Source organism: Acanthaster planci, linkage group LG02, assembly GCF_054643075.1.
Source record: "Acanthaster planci isolate LZ-2023a linkage group LG02, COTS_SCS, whole genome shotgun sequence".
NCBI lineage: Eukaryota > Metazoa > Echinodermata > Asteroidea > Valvatida > Acanthasteridae > Acanthaster > Acanthaster planci.
In genome coordinates, this window is record NC_141778.1 from 3,677,915 (window position 1) to 3,691,077 (window position 13,163).

General features: G+C 41.6%; 2 protein-coding genes across 5 annotated transcripts; one reads left to right on the top strand and one right to left on the bottom strand.

Moving 5' to 3' along the window:
• Positions 1-4,240: 4,240 nt before the first annotated feature.
• LOC110975267 (uncharacterized) lies at positions 4,241-12,036 on the bottom strand. 4 transcript variants are annotated; one of them, XM_022227599.2, is made up of 10 exons: positions 11,897-12,036; positions 11,096-11,249; positions 9,299-9,399; positions 8,727-8,858; positions 8,446-8,572; positions 7,763-7,934; positions 7,117-7,339; positions 6,754-6,910; positions 6,440-6,542; positions 4,241-6,028 (listed from the first exon to the last, which is right to left on the bottom strand). In XM_022227599.2, the coding sequence occupies exons 3-10, from the start codon at positions 9,380-9,382 to the stop codon at positions 5,878-5,880; spliced, it is 1,149 nt and encodes a 382-aa protein (XP_022083291.1). In that variant the 5' UTR covers positions 9,383-9,399; positions 11,096-11,249; positions 11,897-12,036; the 3' UTR covers positions 4,241-5,877. The 4 variants fall into 4 exon arrangements, with proteins under 4 accessions (XP_022083291.1, XP_086989757.1, XP_022083290.1 ...); XM_087133631.1 differs by lacking the exon at positions 11,897-12,036 and adding an exon at positions 11,878-11,895; XM_022227598.2 differs by lacking the exon at positions 11,897-12,036 and adding an exon at positions 11,444-11,667.
• LOC147799803 (uncharacterized) lies at positions 10,272-11,830 on the top strand. Its single transcript, XM_087133633.1, has 3 exons — positions 10,272-10,396; positions 10,676-10,857; positions 11,658-11,830. The coding sequence occupies exons 1-3, from the start codon at positions 10,344-10,346 to the stop codon at positions 11,828-11,830; spliced, it is 408 nt and encodes a 135-aa protein (XP_086989759.1). The 5' UTR covers positions 10,272-10,343.
• Positions 12,037-13,163: the final 1,127 nt, after the last annotated feature.

Here is a 13,163-nt window from a genome sequence, read left to right on the forward strand (position 1 = left end):
AGGTACCAGGCCTTGATTCTGTTGTTCTTTTCGTGGATTCTTTCTAACTTTGTTTTCATTAACAGTGATTTGTTGAAGAAAACTCTTTTCCTTTTTTTTTAAATCAAATGTAATCAGAAAGAGCTTCGCGACTAATCAGCATTGTCTTCAGGAAATATATAACATTAACGTCAGCCACAACAATGTTTTAGCTTTTCCTGATCTAATTCTGATTTTTCTAATAATTATTGTAAATTCATTCCAAGATACAATACATCAATCATTATTACGTGCTTGCAAAAAATGTAACGTGCGGATCTGATGAGAAATTAAGCGCGAGGCCAAACAGAGAGGAAGAAAAGACACCGTCACAATGGTAGTAGGATCTACAGTGTTTTATTAAGAAACACGCCGGCGCACTAATATGAATGATGAAGTTCACGGGGAAGACTAAACTGAAGGAAGACTGAAGACTGGATATTCTGAGAGTAATGATATAGTGCAGGCTGGATGCATGGTAACTACCGAAACCCGTGGTCAAACTTGCGGTCGTACAATAATGCAAATTGACTGGAGGAGTGGGAGAACTACTTGGAAACTGCTGGCATGGACCACAGAGAAATATTTATAAGGTTACAAATCTACCACAAATGGGAACTTCATCAACGCCAGTGAGGCTAAGAGCATGTATTTTGCAAGTGCAGTGGACGGAAATGAGACAAAGCAAAAGAAATCATTGGCTGGGAAATTAAGGAGTGACGAATTCTGAGCTTGCGGTTTCCACTTATTTTGAGAGAGCAGTTCCTACATATTCGGATTTTTTTGCTCTTTCATAATTTTTTCAATAAAATATGACAGAAATTAATCCAGATTAATGAATCGATGAGATAAAAACAATGAAAAATCAACACCAAAGAGCGAATAGCATATACTTTGCAAGAAAGGTGAACGGAAATGAAAGAAAACAGTAAAGGCGCCCTCTATAAATTTAAATACCATGAAGTAAAGGGCGACAGGACACGACGCGTCGCGTCGTGCTTCAGGCGACGCGATGCACGACGCAACGCACGACAGCACGACGCGACGGGCGACGGAAGGGTCGACGTTTAGGCAGAAAAATGCAACAAGGAAGGGACATAAGACAGCACGACGCGACGGGCGACGGCACGACGCGACGCACGACGTGACGCATCGTGTGAGTACAAACGAAATGGTAAGAAGGCGACGGTTCGACCCTACGCAAGGGAGCCGTCGTGCCGTAGCGTCGTAAGGTTACGTCGCCTGGAGGGAGGCAAGAGAGAGAGAAATGTTTGTCGTAAATAGTACACCACACTTGTTGTGCCGTCGCGTCGTGGCGTCGCCCCTTGGTTTGCTGTTCTATAGCCGCAAAATACGAAAAGTATGGTCGCGGAGCCGGAGAACGCTGTGAACCGTCTTGGGCTGTGACGGCGTGTGACGTAGCATGGACACTATACCGGGAGCGCTGCGTGTGGACACGCTACAACTGGTAGATGTAGTAGTAAGCTGTGTTGAGTCTAGATTGATGAATGGTCGAGCTGAGTGTAAGCACTAAACCAAGGCTGCGAGCTAGTGGTCTTTGCTGTTGGATTCTTTGTCGTCTTAAAGCACTGTTAGTGGGCCGGGTGACGGCTAGAAGGCTATCCTGTTACGCCTTGAGGTTTACTTGATGTGCTCAGATCGCTGTGAGGGTGATCATCCTTTCGTTAAATCGACCCTGATGTGAAGACACTCTATGTTATTTGCGTGAGGGCTGTCGCTATTTGCTAGTAGTGACTCAGGTATCAATTGGGTTATAGATTAGCTGCGCTAAAGTCAGTCGGATGGTTAGGTTTACCTCATTGATTTATTATTGCAATAAGCCAATTATTAAATTATTGTCCTTGGAAATCCTGTGTCACTGTGAGGCTGAAATAGATTTCACTTCATTTAATTGCTCCATTGCCAGATAGATCTTGTCTTTGCTAAGTGGTGGTAAATCTCCACCAAACGAACTGCTCCCAGGCTTAGTCCGCCGTTCGTTAGCTCAGGGTAGCTGTTCATCCTTGCGCAAGGTTAATTAATATATTTGTGGGGTCAGGCCAGGTCAATTCCACCCGTGATCAGGCCGGTCTACTCGGTCCGCTACAGAAGGTGTCACTTGTCCCGCCGCAGTATTAATCTTAATCAACAGGCGTGCGCCCAGCCTCAGGTCCCTTTGCGTGCTACGTACACTTCATGCATTGGTGCAGTTCCGTCAAATTGGTAACAGTATTGTCAGACGATTCCCAACGAGTGTCTCCAATAAGAATTTGATGTTTTCGTCAGGTGGTAGCCCTTTGTCGGCTCCCCTGTAACGCTGTGTAAGTGCCCGCAATTATTTGGGATGAAACTAGTGATTAAAAATAATCTTCTCCTTAACCAGCCAGTGGGGGTGTGGCGTAACTTTGTGCCAGGAAATGGGGAGGGGAGGGATTGCTGGGAGTAATGATTTGCCTGCTCATGGAAATGTTGAATGGTGAGAGGGGCATGAACCACATAACACGGGGAGGCAATGTTCCTAGTGTAAACGGTAGTTACTCATAATTGCACGTGAACGACATGATCTTGCATAATGTATGCGGAATTTCCACCAATCAAAGTAGTCAGACTTGTAGACTCGTTCATTATAATGCAGGTATGACCGACGTAAAAACAAATCCTGCAATGTGATTGGCTGCTACCACTTTTGGTAGATGAGCCCATTCGCTGTCACGTATGTTTGATCCCATGCCCTAGACCTCTTCATTGATAAATTCATAATCATGCACACATTCGCACTAATGGCCTTGGCGAGAAGAAAGTGTGAACGGGCGATTGAAAATGTATAGGGATGCGACTTTGATAATCATTTTTCATCACTTGGCATGGGCTTCGTTGGGTGTGGATTGTGCCCTTTCTTCTGGGGACTCAGTGGAAACCTCTGGTTGAAGTGCGGCTGAGGCAAGGTGTCACCTGACTGCTCAATGCGAAGTTTCAGCGGTCATTGACGTAATAAGTTGGGCTTTCTGTAGCTCATGCTCGGCCTCTCTCGGTCGTCTTCTTCTGGAGAGCTGTGTATTTAGCTGTTCTCGCCGGCGCTGGGCCTCTCTTTCAATTTTCTCTGCTCGTCTTCTAGCTGCAAGTGCCTCTTCTTCAGCAGCTATCCGTGCCTCATTTGCGGCATCATCAAGTCTCCTCAACTCATCGTCAAGTTGGCTCTCTTCTTCAAGCTGACGTTTCATCTCCTCCAGATGTTGTCTTTTCTTCTGTTCTTCCAGCCTGGCTTCCTGAGCACTGCTCAGTGTAATTGACAAATGGTGACTTGACGCTATATAGCCTTTCTCTGAGCAGGAATCCAATTTGTGCTCATTCTTGTCAACTCTGGACTTGGACTGGGTATTGTAGCCGACAAAAGGGGCACTATCTTTCTACAGGGGAAATTAATCTAAAATTTACAGAATATTCGAATGACAAGGCACTTCCCTTTGACAGCCTGATAATCCCCGTATAAGAAAACACTATTATATCTATACACATTGCTGTGACAAGCAAGACATAGCTAACTGAAATGTTCAAACATGCTTTGCTTTTTACTTTAGTACGGAATGTGGAATACGTAGTTCGCACGCAATAAATAAGGCCAACCGACTGTGTAAATACTTGACAAAATTTGCCAAGCACCAACAGTTTTTTCACACAATATACACTTCCTCCCGAGATCAAAACCAGAGAAAATACAAATTTGGGTTAAATATACGGAATCAAAGAATAGGTTATTTTTTCAAACTATTTCAGTCGAATTTTAGAGTGATTTTCTTACTCTAACATACATGTACATCTAGAGTGAAAATAAGCCCAAATCTACTTCTTCCTAGTTTCACTCTATGGCACGGAAGTACTTCTCATTATGGCTAGTTGTTTACTTCTGCTGACACCAGACATTTCTTACTGATTTTCTACCTACGTGTAATAATCTGGCTTCACAAAAGCCCCCTACACGTAGACTTTACACGTATGTGGTTGTTACCTACCCAGAATGACTTTAACAAACAGCCCAGCCAGAGAAGTAGCATGCTACCACACTGACAAGTGCGCCATGAAATCAGCAATATGGAAATGTTCAAAAGTTCTTTTTGTAAAAGGTGCACCAGCCCAGCGTCGCCGGATTGGTCCATTTAACTAGTAGGTGTGTGGATATTTCAGGAAAACTCACGTAACCACAAAGTGTAAACTCTTCAGAGCATTCCCTGCTGAATTCAAACACACATTTTATTCGGGTTAATCTTGATGTCTTTTTTTCTTTTCATTTTTAAAAAAATTTGTTTCTCTTGGAACAACACTCAAAGAGAAATTTACCCCCCGCGTCTCTGCTCTGAGCTAAACAGCCTGGTACTGGATGGAACCCCCAACTTTCACCACAGGTAAGCATCTTGATCATGGAGGGGAGGGTTTATAACAAAACCCATCCCTTCGGCACTTTCTGGATCTTTCAGTATGCGATCGCTTCAAAATAAGTGGGCTTCGACAGTTTTTCGCATAAGTAGTGCCTGGCATCAAAGGAATATTTAAAAAAACGACTGATACAGATATAAATGTTAATAAATGTGTAAAAACCCACCAAAACTGGGTTGTAGATTTTCACTGTACACCTCATTGATTTTGACATGTTTATTTATTTAAACTAAGTTACAAGCAAGCTTAATGAACTTATTGAAGATCTTGTTCAATTCTGATCGGCTTACGTTTTGCCAGAGCAGAGTTCTGAAACCCTGATTACGCTGCTTTCTAAAGATTAAAGTAACACTGTTATTTTACAACTGGATATAAAAAGCGATCAGCAGGATTCGAGGTACCCTTTCTTATTGTTAATTGCTAACTTGAGTCTTTCAGGAATAAAGTATACGCGTGAATCGAGTAACAGCTGCGCTGATAGGACAATCTATCGTGTGCGCGTGTTGCTGTTCTCCGATATCCTCGTTTACGCTTTAGTTGGTCATGCATCGTTGGAATACAGAAATGCCTCAATGGTATAAATGCCAGCCTAACTGTGGTCAGGCTGACGTTAAAACAGATTTACATCTCCCTCCGTGTTTACAATTACTTCTGGACAGTTTTCTAAGAGGTGAATGCTCTTTTCAGGCCATAAATGAAACTGGGGAAAAATACTTTTTTGAAGTAATCTACATAAAAACGACCTGACTGGATTTACTGAAAAATCTGTGATTTGATCGAGATCAGATTACAGTGATCTAGTGGAGTACATATTTAGTGAACGTGTGTTGGTTTACTTCACGTCTGAAAAACGTATTTCTTCATTTAAATTCAAAATACATATTTTAGCAGCACTTTTTGAAACAGATTGATATGGTGCAAAAATCCCATAAATAAACTGCAAGTAATTGTAATTTTGTATTTTTATTCCTAATTTTGAGAAGCATCACTTAATCGTCTTACGGAAACACTGGTAAATAAACTTTCCAAGTAATTTTTTTACAAAGATTATCCACACCTGTTATATACAATTTCAAAATAGCAATCAATAGGCCCGTACATCTTATATAAGTTTAACGATTTTCTCTCTTTTTTCCTCTGTTATGAATATCGTTTATTTTACTCCCTTGTACCTTGTCATCTATTGCCTGGGATGATTGCTTATTTTGTTCCTTTTCATTGTTGTGACATTATTATCATTATAATTGTCCTGTAATGAATCTTAAACGTGTCTCTCATTCTCATTATCATGTCATATATGCCAGTTGCTTGAAAAAATCATCTAAATAACTATGAAGTTTTTAAAAATTCAGTTACGTAAAATTTTACATGAGTGTAGTTTTGTGTGTGTGTTGAACAATGTTTATTACTACATCCAAAAGGTGTAACTTAGTCCACTTCCTGAAAAATACTGTTCTTCAAGGCCTCTCTGGTGAAGATTTTCTCAGAGTCCCTGAGAAGATGGTATCCAATCTGAAGACACCCCTTCATAGTTAGTGAGTTGCTCTGTCCGTCACCCATTTCTGGAAGTCCATAAACCCTGGACGGAAAAATCAGGTTGAGACGAGCTTGGACGTAAAGAAAATCAAATATGGCGTCAAAGATGACGGACCTTGAAGGAGATGTGTGAACAGAGTTAGTTTAGGGTGCATGATCCGAGTTGCAGGACGAGTCCTCAAACATGTTATCTAATCATTTATAGGTCAAATTATACAAATAGCTCACAATCACAAGGGTGAAGATTGACAACAAGACAGGAGCTGGCCACGCCTTGAAATACATGGGACATGTTGTGACTGAATTATGACACAATCGCGTGGATGCCCAGTGATGGACTCATTCTGTAATTAACTCACCCTTTGGGCGACTTGGGTTTTCTGTGCAGAATTCTGAGCAGAATTCATAACTTTAACTTAAGTGTGCATTAAATCAGCGAACGATGTACCGATACCTTCGCACAAGTCTGGCACCGATGAATCCTGCCGTCTCGGAAATAGTCCTAGTGTAGTCTTTCTCACTCAAGTACTCCGCTGCATCCTTGAAATAAGTATCCACTGGAAAGGGAGGCAAAAGTCGACGCCCTTATCTGGTAGTTTGAAAACTAGACAATGAAGGATTAATTCCACCATCACCACACCGCTTGAACCTTTACGAAGCTTCGACAGACAGGTTAGTGTAGTTCAGATGTACTTTTATTGTGCCCCTCGATACTTTCTTCCGATGCATGAAAATGAAAATCCTCGAGGTTTGGTGAATTTGACCTACCTACAGAGTCGACAGCTTTCCTGAGCTCTTCATGGAAAGTCGAGCCCTCTTTCAAGGGATAATGCTTGTGATCCAGGTACGACTTAATCAAACCCGCCATGATATTGGATAAATCTGCGGCGGCTGGTCCCATACGAGCGCACTCAAAATCAAAAATCTAGAGAGAAACACAAACGTGGACCAGAGCTATTGTCAACTTTGTTGGCTAGCTTCATAGGCAGCATTTTTAAAGTCATTGGCAATATTATTCCTTGTGCAAGTCTCCAAAACAACCAACAAGTACCAATTTTTGAAAGCTGAAATCTTTGTGGCATTTTCAGTCAACTTTCTTGGCCTCCTTAAAAAAATAATAATACCGCACACCTTAACACTTGATCCTTTGACAAGGACAGAACTGACGTGGGAATCCCCGTGTATCAAGCAGTCGTGGTTGTCCTTATCGATCGCCTTGAGCTTGAGAAAGTTAGGGAACAGCGTCTCGTCTATCTTGAATGCCTCGACTTCCTTTGAATATTGCCCATTTCCCTGATGGGTCAAAGGATTCTCAAACAAATACAACGTCTGGTACCCTGTCATTTCATTTGGCCTGCAGAAAGAGTTATAACAAAAGGAACTTTTCTGATCATGTCATCTCAGGACGCTGGGAGTGCTAGATTACACACCCTTCTTTAGGGGATGTCACCAATTTTTCACAGCGATGCAGCGAGTAGATGGAGCCATCCTGGGATGAACAAACGCCAGGTCATTGGGAGGAAAAGCCTTCAACTGAAGTTTTAAAAAAGCTGACGGGACTGGGAGTAACTATATAAGAAAGAGGCCGTTTCGAGCAAAATGTCTTACCCAAAGACGCCGATAATATGGTAACACCTGCGTTCAAAATTCCTGAGAATAGGTCTGAACGACTAACGCTTTGAAAGACACCTGGCTGGGAATTGAAAAGGGAATATTTTACCATAAAGTAAATAGGGCACCAGAGAGCTAAAAAGCGCTGGTACGTGATCTGACTTACTTGTAGAATTCCAAACTCTTTTCATAAGTCTCCTCGTCCACCACTGTTTTGTGTGTGGTGCGATGCAGTTTACTCAGGTAACTTGACAATTTCTCCACTGCCGAGAAGTGCATAGTTCCATGATTCATTTGGTCACGCAGAAGCTGGTAACTACGCAGGTCTTCCATAACGACTTGAGGAAGAGACCACAAACAAGGTGTTAAACGTACCTACTTTTCAGATTGTTTGATCTTTATCAAGTGATCTTCCCCACACTTTAAGAAGTAAAGTCTAATTTTCCACAGAGGGGTTTACCACGAACTTGGTTCTTTCACACCTGTGAAAGCTACACTCTTTTGGGCTGTTATGGCATTCATTTTGATACCTGAAAAATACGGGCGGTCTTAGTTGCTTCCCATGGTGCGTTCTCTTGTCTGTTTCACCGCCATGCAAACCAGAACCTGCTATTGGCTGTCTTGATCATTTGGGGCTGCCCCCCCCCAACAAAAGAGCTCCCCATTTTTTAAAGAAAAGCAAATTTTTGGTCCATTTCACTTCCTTTCCTTCCGGAAGCGTCTAGACCCCCTAAAAATGTGGCCATGTACAATGTAATAAACGGTTACATGAAAAAACTCCCGATTTTTGCCCCACCCCCCATAAAAAAAAACAAGCCGCCACCTCGAAAATTTGGTGAAGAAACTTACTGAAGTTCTGCCCTGGATCATAATACAGCGGTGTTGGTACGGAACCTGGTGCCAACTCCTCCATCCGTTTCAGCCCCCAGAATTCCAAACTAGTTCTTTTGAGGCTAGCGCGCGCCCTTGGAAATGCCTGAAATTGAAGAAGTCTGACCCCTTGACCAGCGGAATTTTGTTGTTGTATCAAGTTGTTCAGATTAACAGAGAAAAATTCAATGTCGATGCATTTGCCACCAGCATCGAGAATCTTCCGTCTTTAAATTGCCTGTGGTGAGGGACAGACTTACCCGAATGTAAGATTCGCCATGTTTGACGATCACAGTGTGAGATGGGTCCTTGTCGCTCGTCAGCCGGTAGACATAGTTACTCACGCCTCCATTTATCGCTTCTATCGTCACATTGGAAGGTGGTCCAAAATGCTATTTCAAGGCCAAAAATGCATACAGCAGAGTGCAACAGAATCAGAGATGCATTTGGATTGATGTATCGTCATTTCTTGTTACAATGTTTCGTTAAAAGGCAAAAAGCAATAACAGACACAAAAACAGATAAAAACAAACTTAACTTAATGAGACTATTTAACAGATTTCGAACAGGAGCATTGTAATAGAAAACACTAATCATCTGAGCTTTAGCAACCCAGATTAAGTATGATTAAAGTATCACGCGTTGTTTCTTTTTGGCAAATAAATGCGTCAGATGTAATTGTTTTAAATAAGTATCGTCGTCTTTTCTTCTACTCTCAGCATTAAGTGGAAATTTTGATGACTAAACCGGTCAACTGACTGGCTTATTTACATGTACATACGACTTTAAAACCTCTGTAGAATGGCTACAATAAGATTGTTCACAGTCATACCTCTAATCCAGAGATCTTTGCAAGTAGTTCCCAATCGAAGCGCAACTGTTTCTCTTTAGGTCCTTCATTCGGGACTTCAGCCATTTCTCAATGAAGTATCTCTTTAAAGGGTAGAACACAATTTGTTTTAATACAAACCTTCAAAATGCATCCTTGTGTTTCAGTTAACCTGATTTTGGACTTTAGGCTTACTATTTCAAGAGGTATTTTACTGCCTTTTTGGTTTTTATCTGCCGTCGTGCGTCGCCCGTCGTGCGTCGCCCGTTGTCCGTGGTTTTTTTTTTCACGATTGCGCAGTGGTATTTTTAACTTTGACCCTTGATCGTTTCACATGTACATGTCCTTGTTCGATCGATCCACCATGCCTGACTCTCATTTTAGCAACAGAACTAGAAGATGTACATGTATTCGTTTTTGCAGTTGCGCCATACTCCAATTGAAAGAAGAAATAATACCCTGACATCGGTTAAGTAACGTGTATATGAAATAATACCATTTTGGTTACTTAAATAAATTAACAAAATAGACTTCTGTTGGGGTAGATTGTTTTTCTCGATAACTTAGTTACTCTAGACGTAACTTTACTCGTTAACAGCCTGACTTTAGGTCTATAGCCTATGTAATATTTCTGTCTGTCTCTGCACGATATCCCACAGAATGGAATGTAAATAATAGATTATTTACAAGGTTTGATTCCTTAATAGTTTTCATAAGAGACAAACTGATTCAACATTATTTTGAGGGCGGGTATACCTATGATGAAATCTGCTTTATACTCCAAATTAGACATGACTTTAGTCGCAGGTTGGCTCACAGAAGTCTCTTAAACAGTAACGTTACTTGTTAGCCCCATAAATAATGCTGATGTGCCGGACAACCTGTTCTCATTGGTCTATCCACCCTGGCATACACACCCACAAAAACCAACACGTCATATTTTCTGAAACTTAAACCAAGCACGTCATAACAATACATTTAATAAACAGTTTATTATCCACAGCACGTCTAGTATTTCTGGATTTCAAGGTGAAATTGAGAGGACAAGATGGAATATCTGTATCGGTTGGCAGATTTCTTCCTGGAATGTGATGAAAACAGGTCAGCACATTTTTACAGTATGCAGATCAGAATAACACTGTGGATAAGTTAGTCGGAACATTTTTGCTGAAAATATTTCCCCCCAAAAAACACTTGGTTGAGTTCTCAGAAAGGCGATATTTCCTTGTCAATGGGCAAGGGTAGTCTAGCATTATTGGCATTAATTATGTGACTAGTATATGCTTTGCAGGTGGGATTTGTACTTGCCTTATTCGGAAAAGATCTTCAGAAGTGAATGGAATCATCACATTGTCATTTGTTAAACCCTGGCTTTTGCAGGTCCTATGCAACCCATTTGATGGGCGACGCACGACGGGCGACGCACGACGGACAACGCACGACGGACGACGCACGACGGAAAATGGCATGTTTGGAACTGGTAAATGGCAGAATTGGGACACAACAAAAAGTAAAATGCGACGGACGACGGGCGACGGCAGAGATGGAATTCCATAGTCCTGGTGAGGTTTGACGAGCTGTCACGTTCATGAATTGTTTGAATCTACCAATCAACTGTATGGCAGAATTTCAGCTCCCAGTCTCGGGAGATAAAATTCTATTGAACAAGTATCTTCCACAACTCGCAGAAAACGTTGACCTGCAGTTAGGATCGGTGTCTCACGAATTCTGAAGAATATGAATAAGCAAGGTTCTCAACAGATGCTAAAAGTTTCCACTTAAGTATCGTAAAGCCCTCACCTCGGCAACAATATTTCACTGTGCAGATTTAATAGTTCAGTACACAGTTCACGCAGGCTGAAGTTCAAGTGACCTACAAAGCCCCTATACAGAACACTCCAATGGCGCGACTGTGCTGAACTATCAGCGCTGCCGAGCCTCCAAGTCCACGACCCTGTGATAAAGAGATAAAGTCAGTAAACAACGTCGTTGTGGCGGAATTGGGGCTTCTGCAAAAGGTCGCCCTGAATCACAGCCAGGGCTCACGGAGGAGGTGAATGCTGGGGGCGCAAATTTTAATATTTTTCATACTACTTTGTTTTCACAAGTTTTCATTGGTAATAACGATTTTTTATTGGGTGCACTCACCCCCTGATCCTTTGGCTATGCACTGCCGTGGCCTCAGCCTCCACACCTACCCTGTGATCCGAGACTAGTTGCTATACATGAAAGGGTCCGTTAGCAAGTGGACAGCCATGATATGATGCCTTGTTGAGTCAAGGACCGACATTTGGCAAGACACGCTGACACCTATTAGCAATTACTTGTTTTTTTTTTTTTTTACCTCTTGATTTCTTTTTAGCTAAAGGTGTAATAAATAAATCAACGGACTACACCTTGGTGAAAGATAGAGAAATGTACCCATCAGACTGCCTGGGCAACAACGGTGAATTTTGTTCAACCGCCAAGTTGTCCGCGGTAGGACCCCCGAGATCCCCGGAAGCACATGACCAGTATTCCCTCCGGGGATGTTAATGGGTCCCTCAGTGTCTCCCAAGGTACCGATCGTCTGTTACACTAACCCGCCGTTCTAGCACTTACGTCCGTACGCAATCCAGAGTGCGATCAGCACATGCGTCTAGTCTCTATGAAGCGCCGCAAACAACTGACTCTTACGTACGTATACATATGTACATACAATTTACATGACGAGTACATGTACATGTACAAAACATTCAGATATCATCACCCATGCTAAATAGTAGTCCTTCACAGCGTGCACATGCGCACTACGTCAAGTAGCAGACGACCTCGTTAACAGACTACGCTTTTCACAGACTACTGGAAATAAAGGCATAAGATCACACACTGCCAATGTGTCATGTCGCTTCCAAGAAAATCTTTACTTAGTTATCATAAAGATTAGTAACAAATCTTACATTTTATTTTTTTTTTCCTGAAAGTATTCAAGTTCTCAATAAAGGACAATTATTTAACGTCAGTGTAACTGTAATAAATAATTGGTAAATGTGTATTTCATTCTTTGGGTTCCTCCCACTAGACTAGACTAGACTAGACTAGACTGGACTGGACTGGACTGGACTGGACTGGACTGGACTGAACTGGACTGGACTAAACTAAATTAAATTAAACTAAACTAAACTAAACAAGTAAACCCAAACAAAACGAAACAAAACAAAAAACTATTTTTAACGTCACCTCCATTAAAGTTAATCGTCGCTCAGTCAAGCGGAAAGGGAATCCATGTGCAATGGCACCAGTGAAGCTGAAGCTGTTGCACATTTTACGATACCAAGTTTATGCGCCTAAAAACTACGGCTTCTTCCATTGACAGTGTTTTTTAAATGTATTTTTCTTTGCGGGAAACCCTGTAATTCAACCGGATATTTTGATTTGTTGATATATCTTTGCAAATCAGACTTCCGTGTTGAAAATATCAAAATAGGACAGAAACAGGCAAAATTTTATCAACATATCGTTAATTTTCTCAAACACTGTAAAAGCAAAATGAGCAAGTTCGGTATTCCAACAGCGCATGCCCATACCAGCACGAGGTGATAATATTATTCGGCTACACGGGAGTGTAATAGTCTGTCCCATCAGCACAGCCATACACTGACTCGCTTTATTCCCGACAGCCATTGGCTTTTTGAAAATACTGAGCTGGCTCATTGCAGCATGTTGTAACCTTAATATCTAGTTTTCAACAACGTAATTTTCCCAGAATTTTCAGAATTCTCCGGGTTCTTTATAGAATCACACATACTCAGAAAAAGAGATATTTTCGCATGGTGCTACTGCAAACCTATTACTTAATTTAGTACCTAAATTATTCATTTCGAGACAT

Excerpts from the sequence above, each read along its gene's own strand:
- LOC110975267 (XM_022227599.2), bottom strand. The coding sequence starts at position 9,382 with ATGGCTGAAGTCCCGAATGAAGGACCTAAAGAGAAACAGTTGCGCTTC. Across the intron at positions 8,573-8,726 it reads ATGGCGAATCTTACATTCGG|GCATTTCCAAGGGCGCGCGC; the intron begins GTAAGTCTGTCC and ends CTTCAATTTCAG. Across the intron at positions 6,029-6,439 it reads GGTGCCAGACTTGTGCGAAG|GGTTTATGGACTTCCAGAAA; the intron begins GTATCGGTACAT and ends TTTTCCGTCCAG.
- LOC147799803 (XM_087133633.1), top strand. The coding sequence starts at position 10,344 with ATGGAATATCTGTATCGGTTGGCAGATTTCTTCCTGGAATGTGATGAA. Across the intron at positions 10,397-10,675 it reads CTGGAATGTGATGAAAACAG|GTCCTATGCAACCCATTTGA; the intron begins GTCAGCACATTT and ends TGGCTTTTGCAG. Across the intron at positions 10,858-11,657 it reads GATGGAATTCCATAGTCCTG|CTAAAGGTGTAATAAATAAA; the intron begins GTGAGGTTTGAC and ends ATTTCTTTTTAG.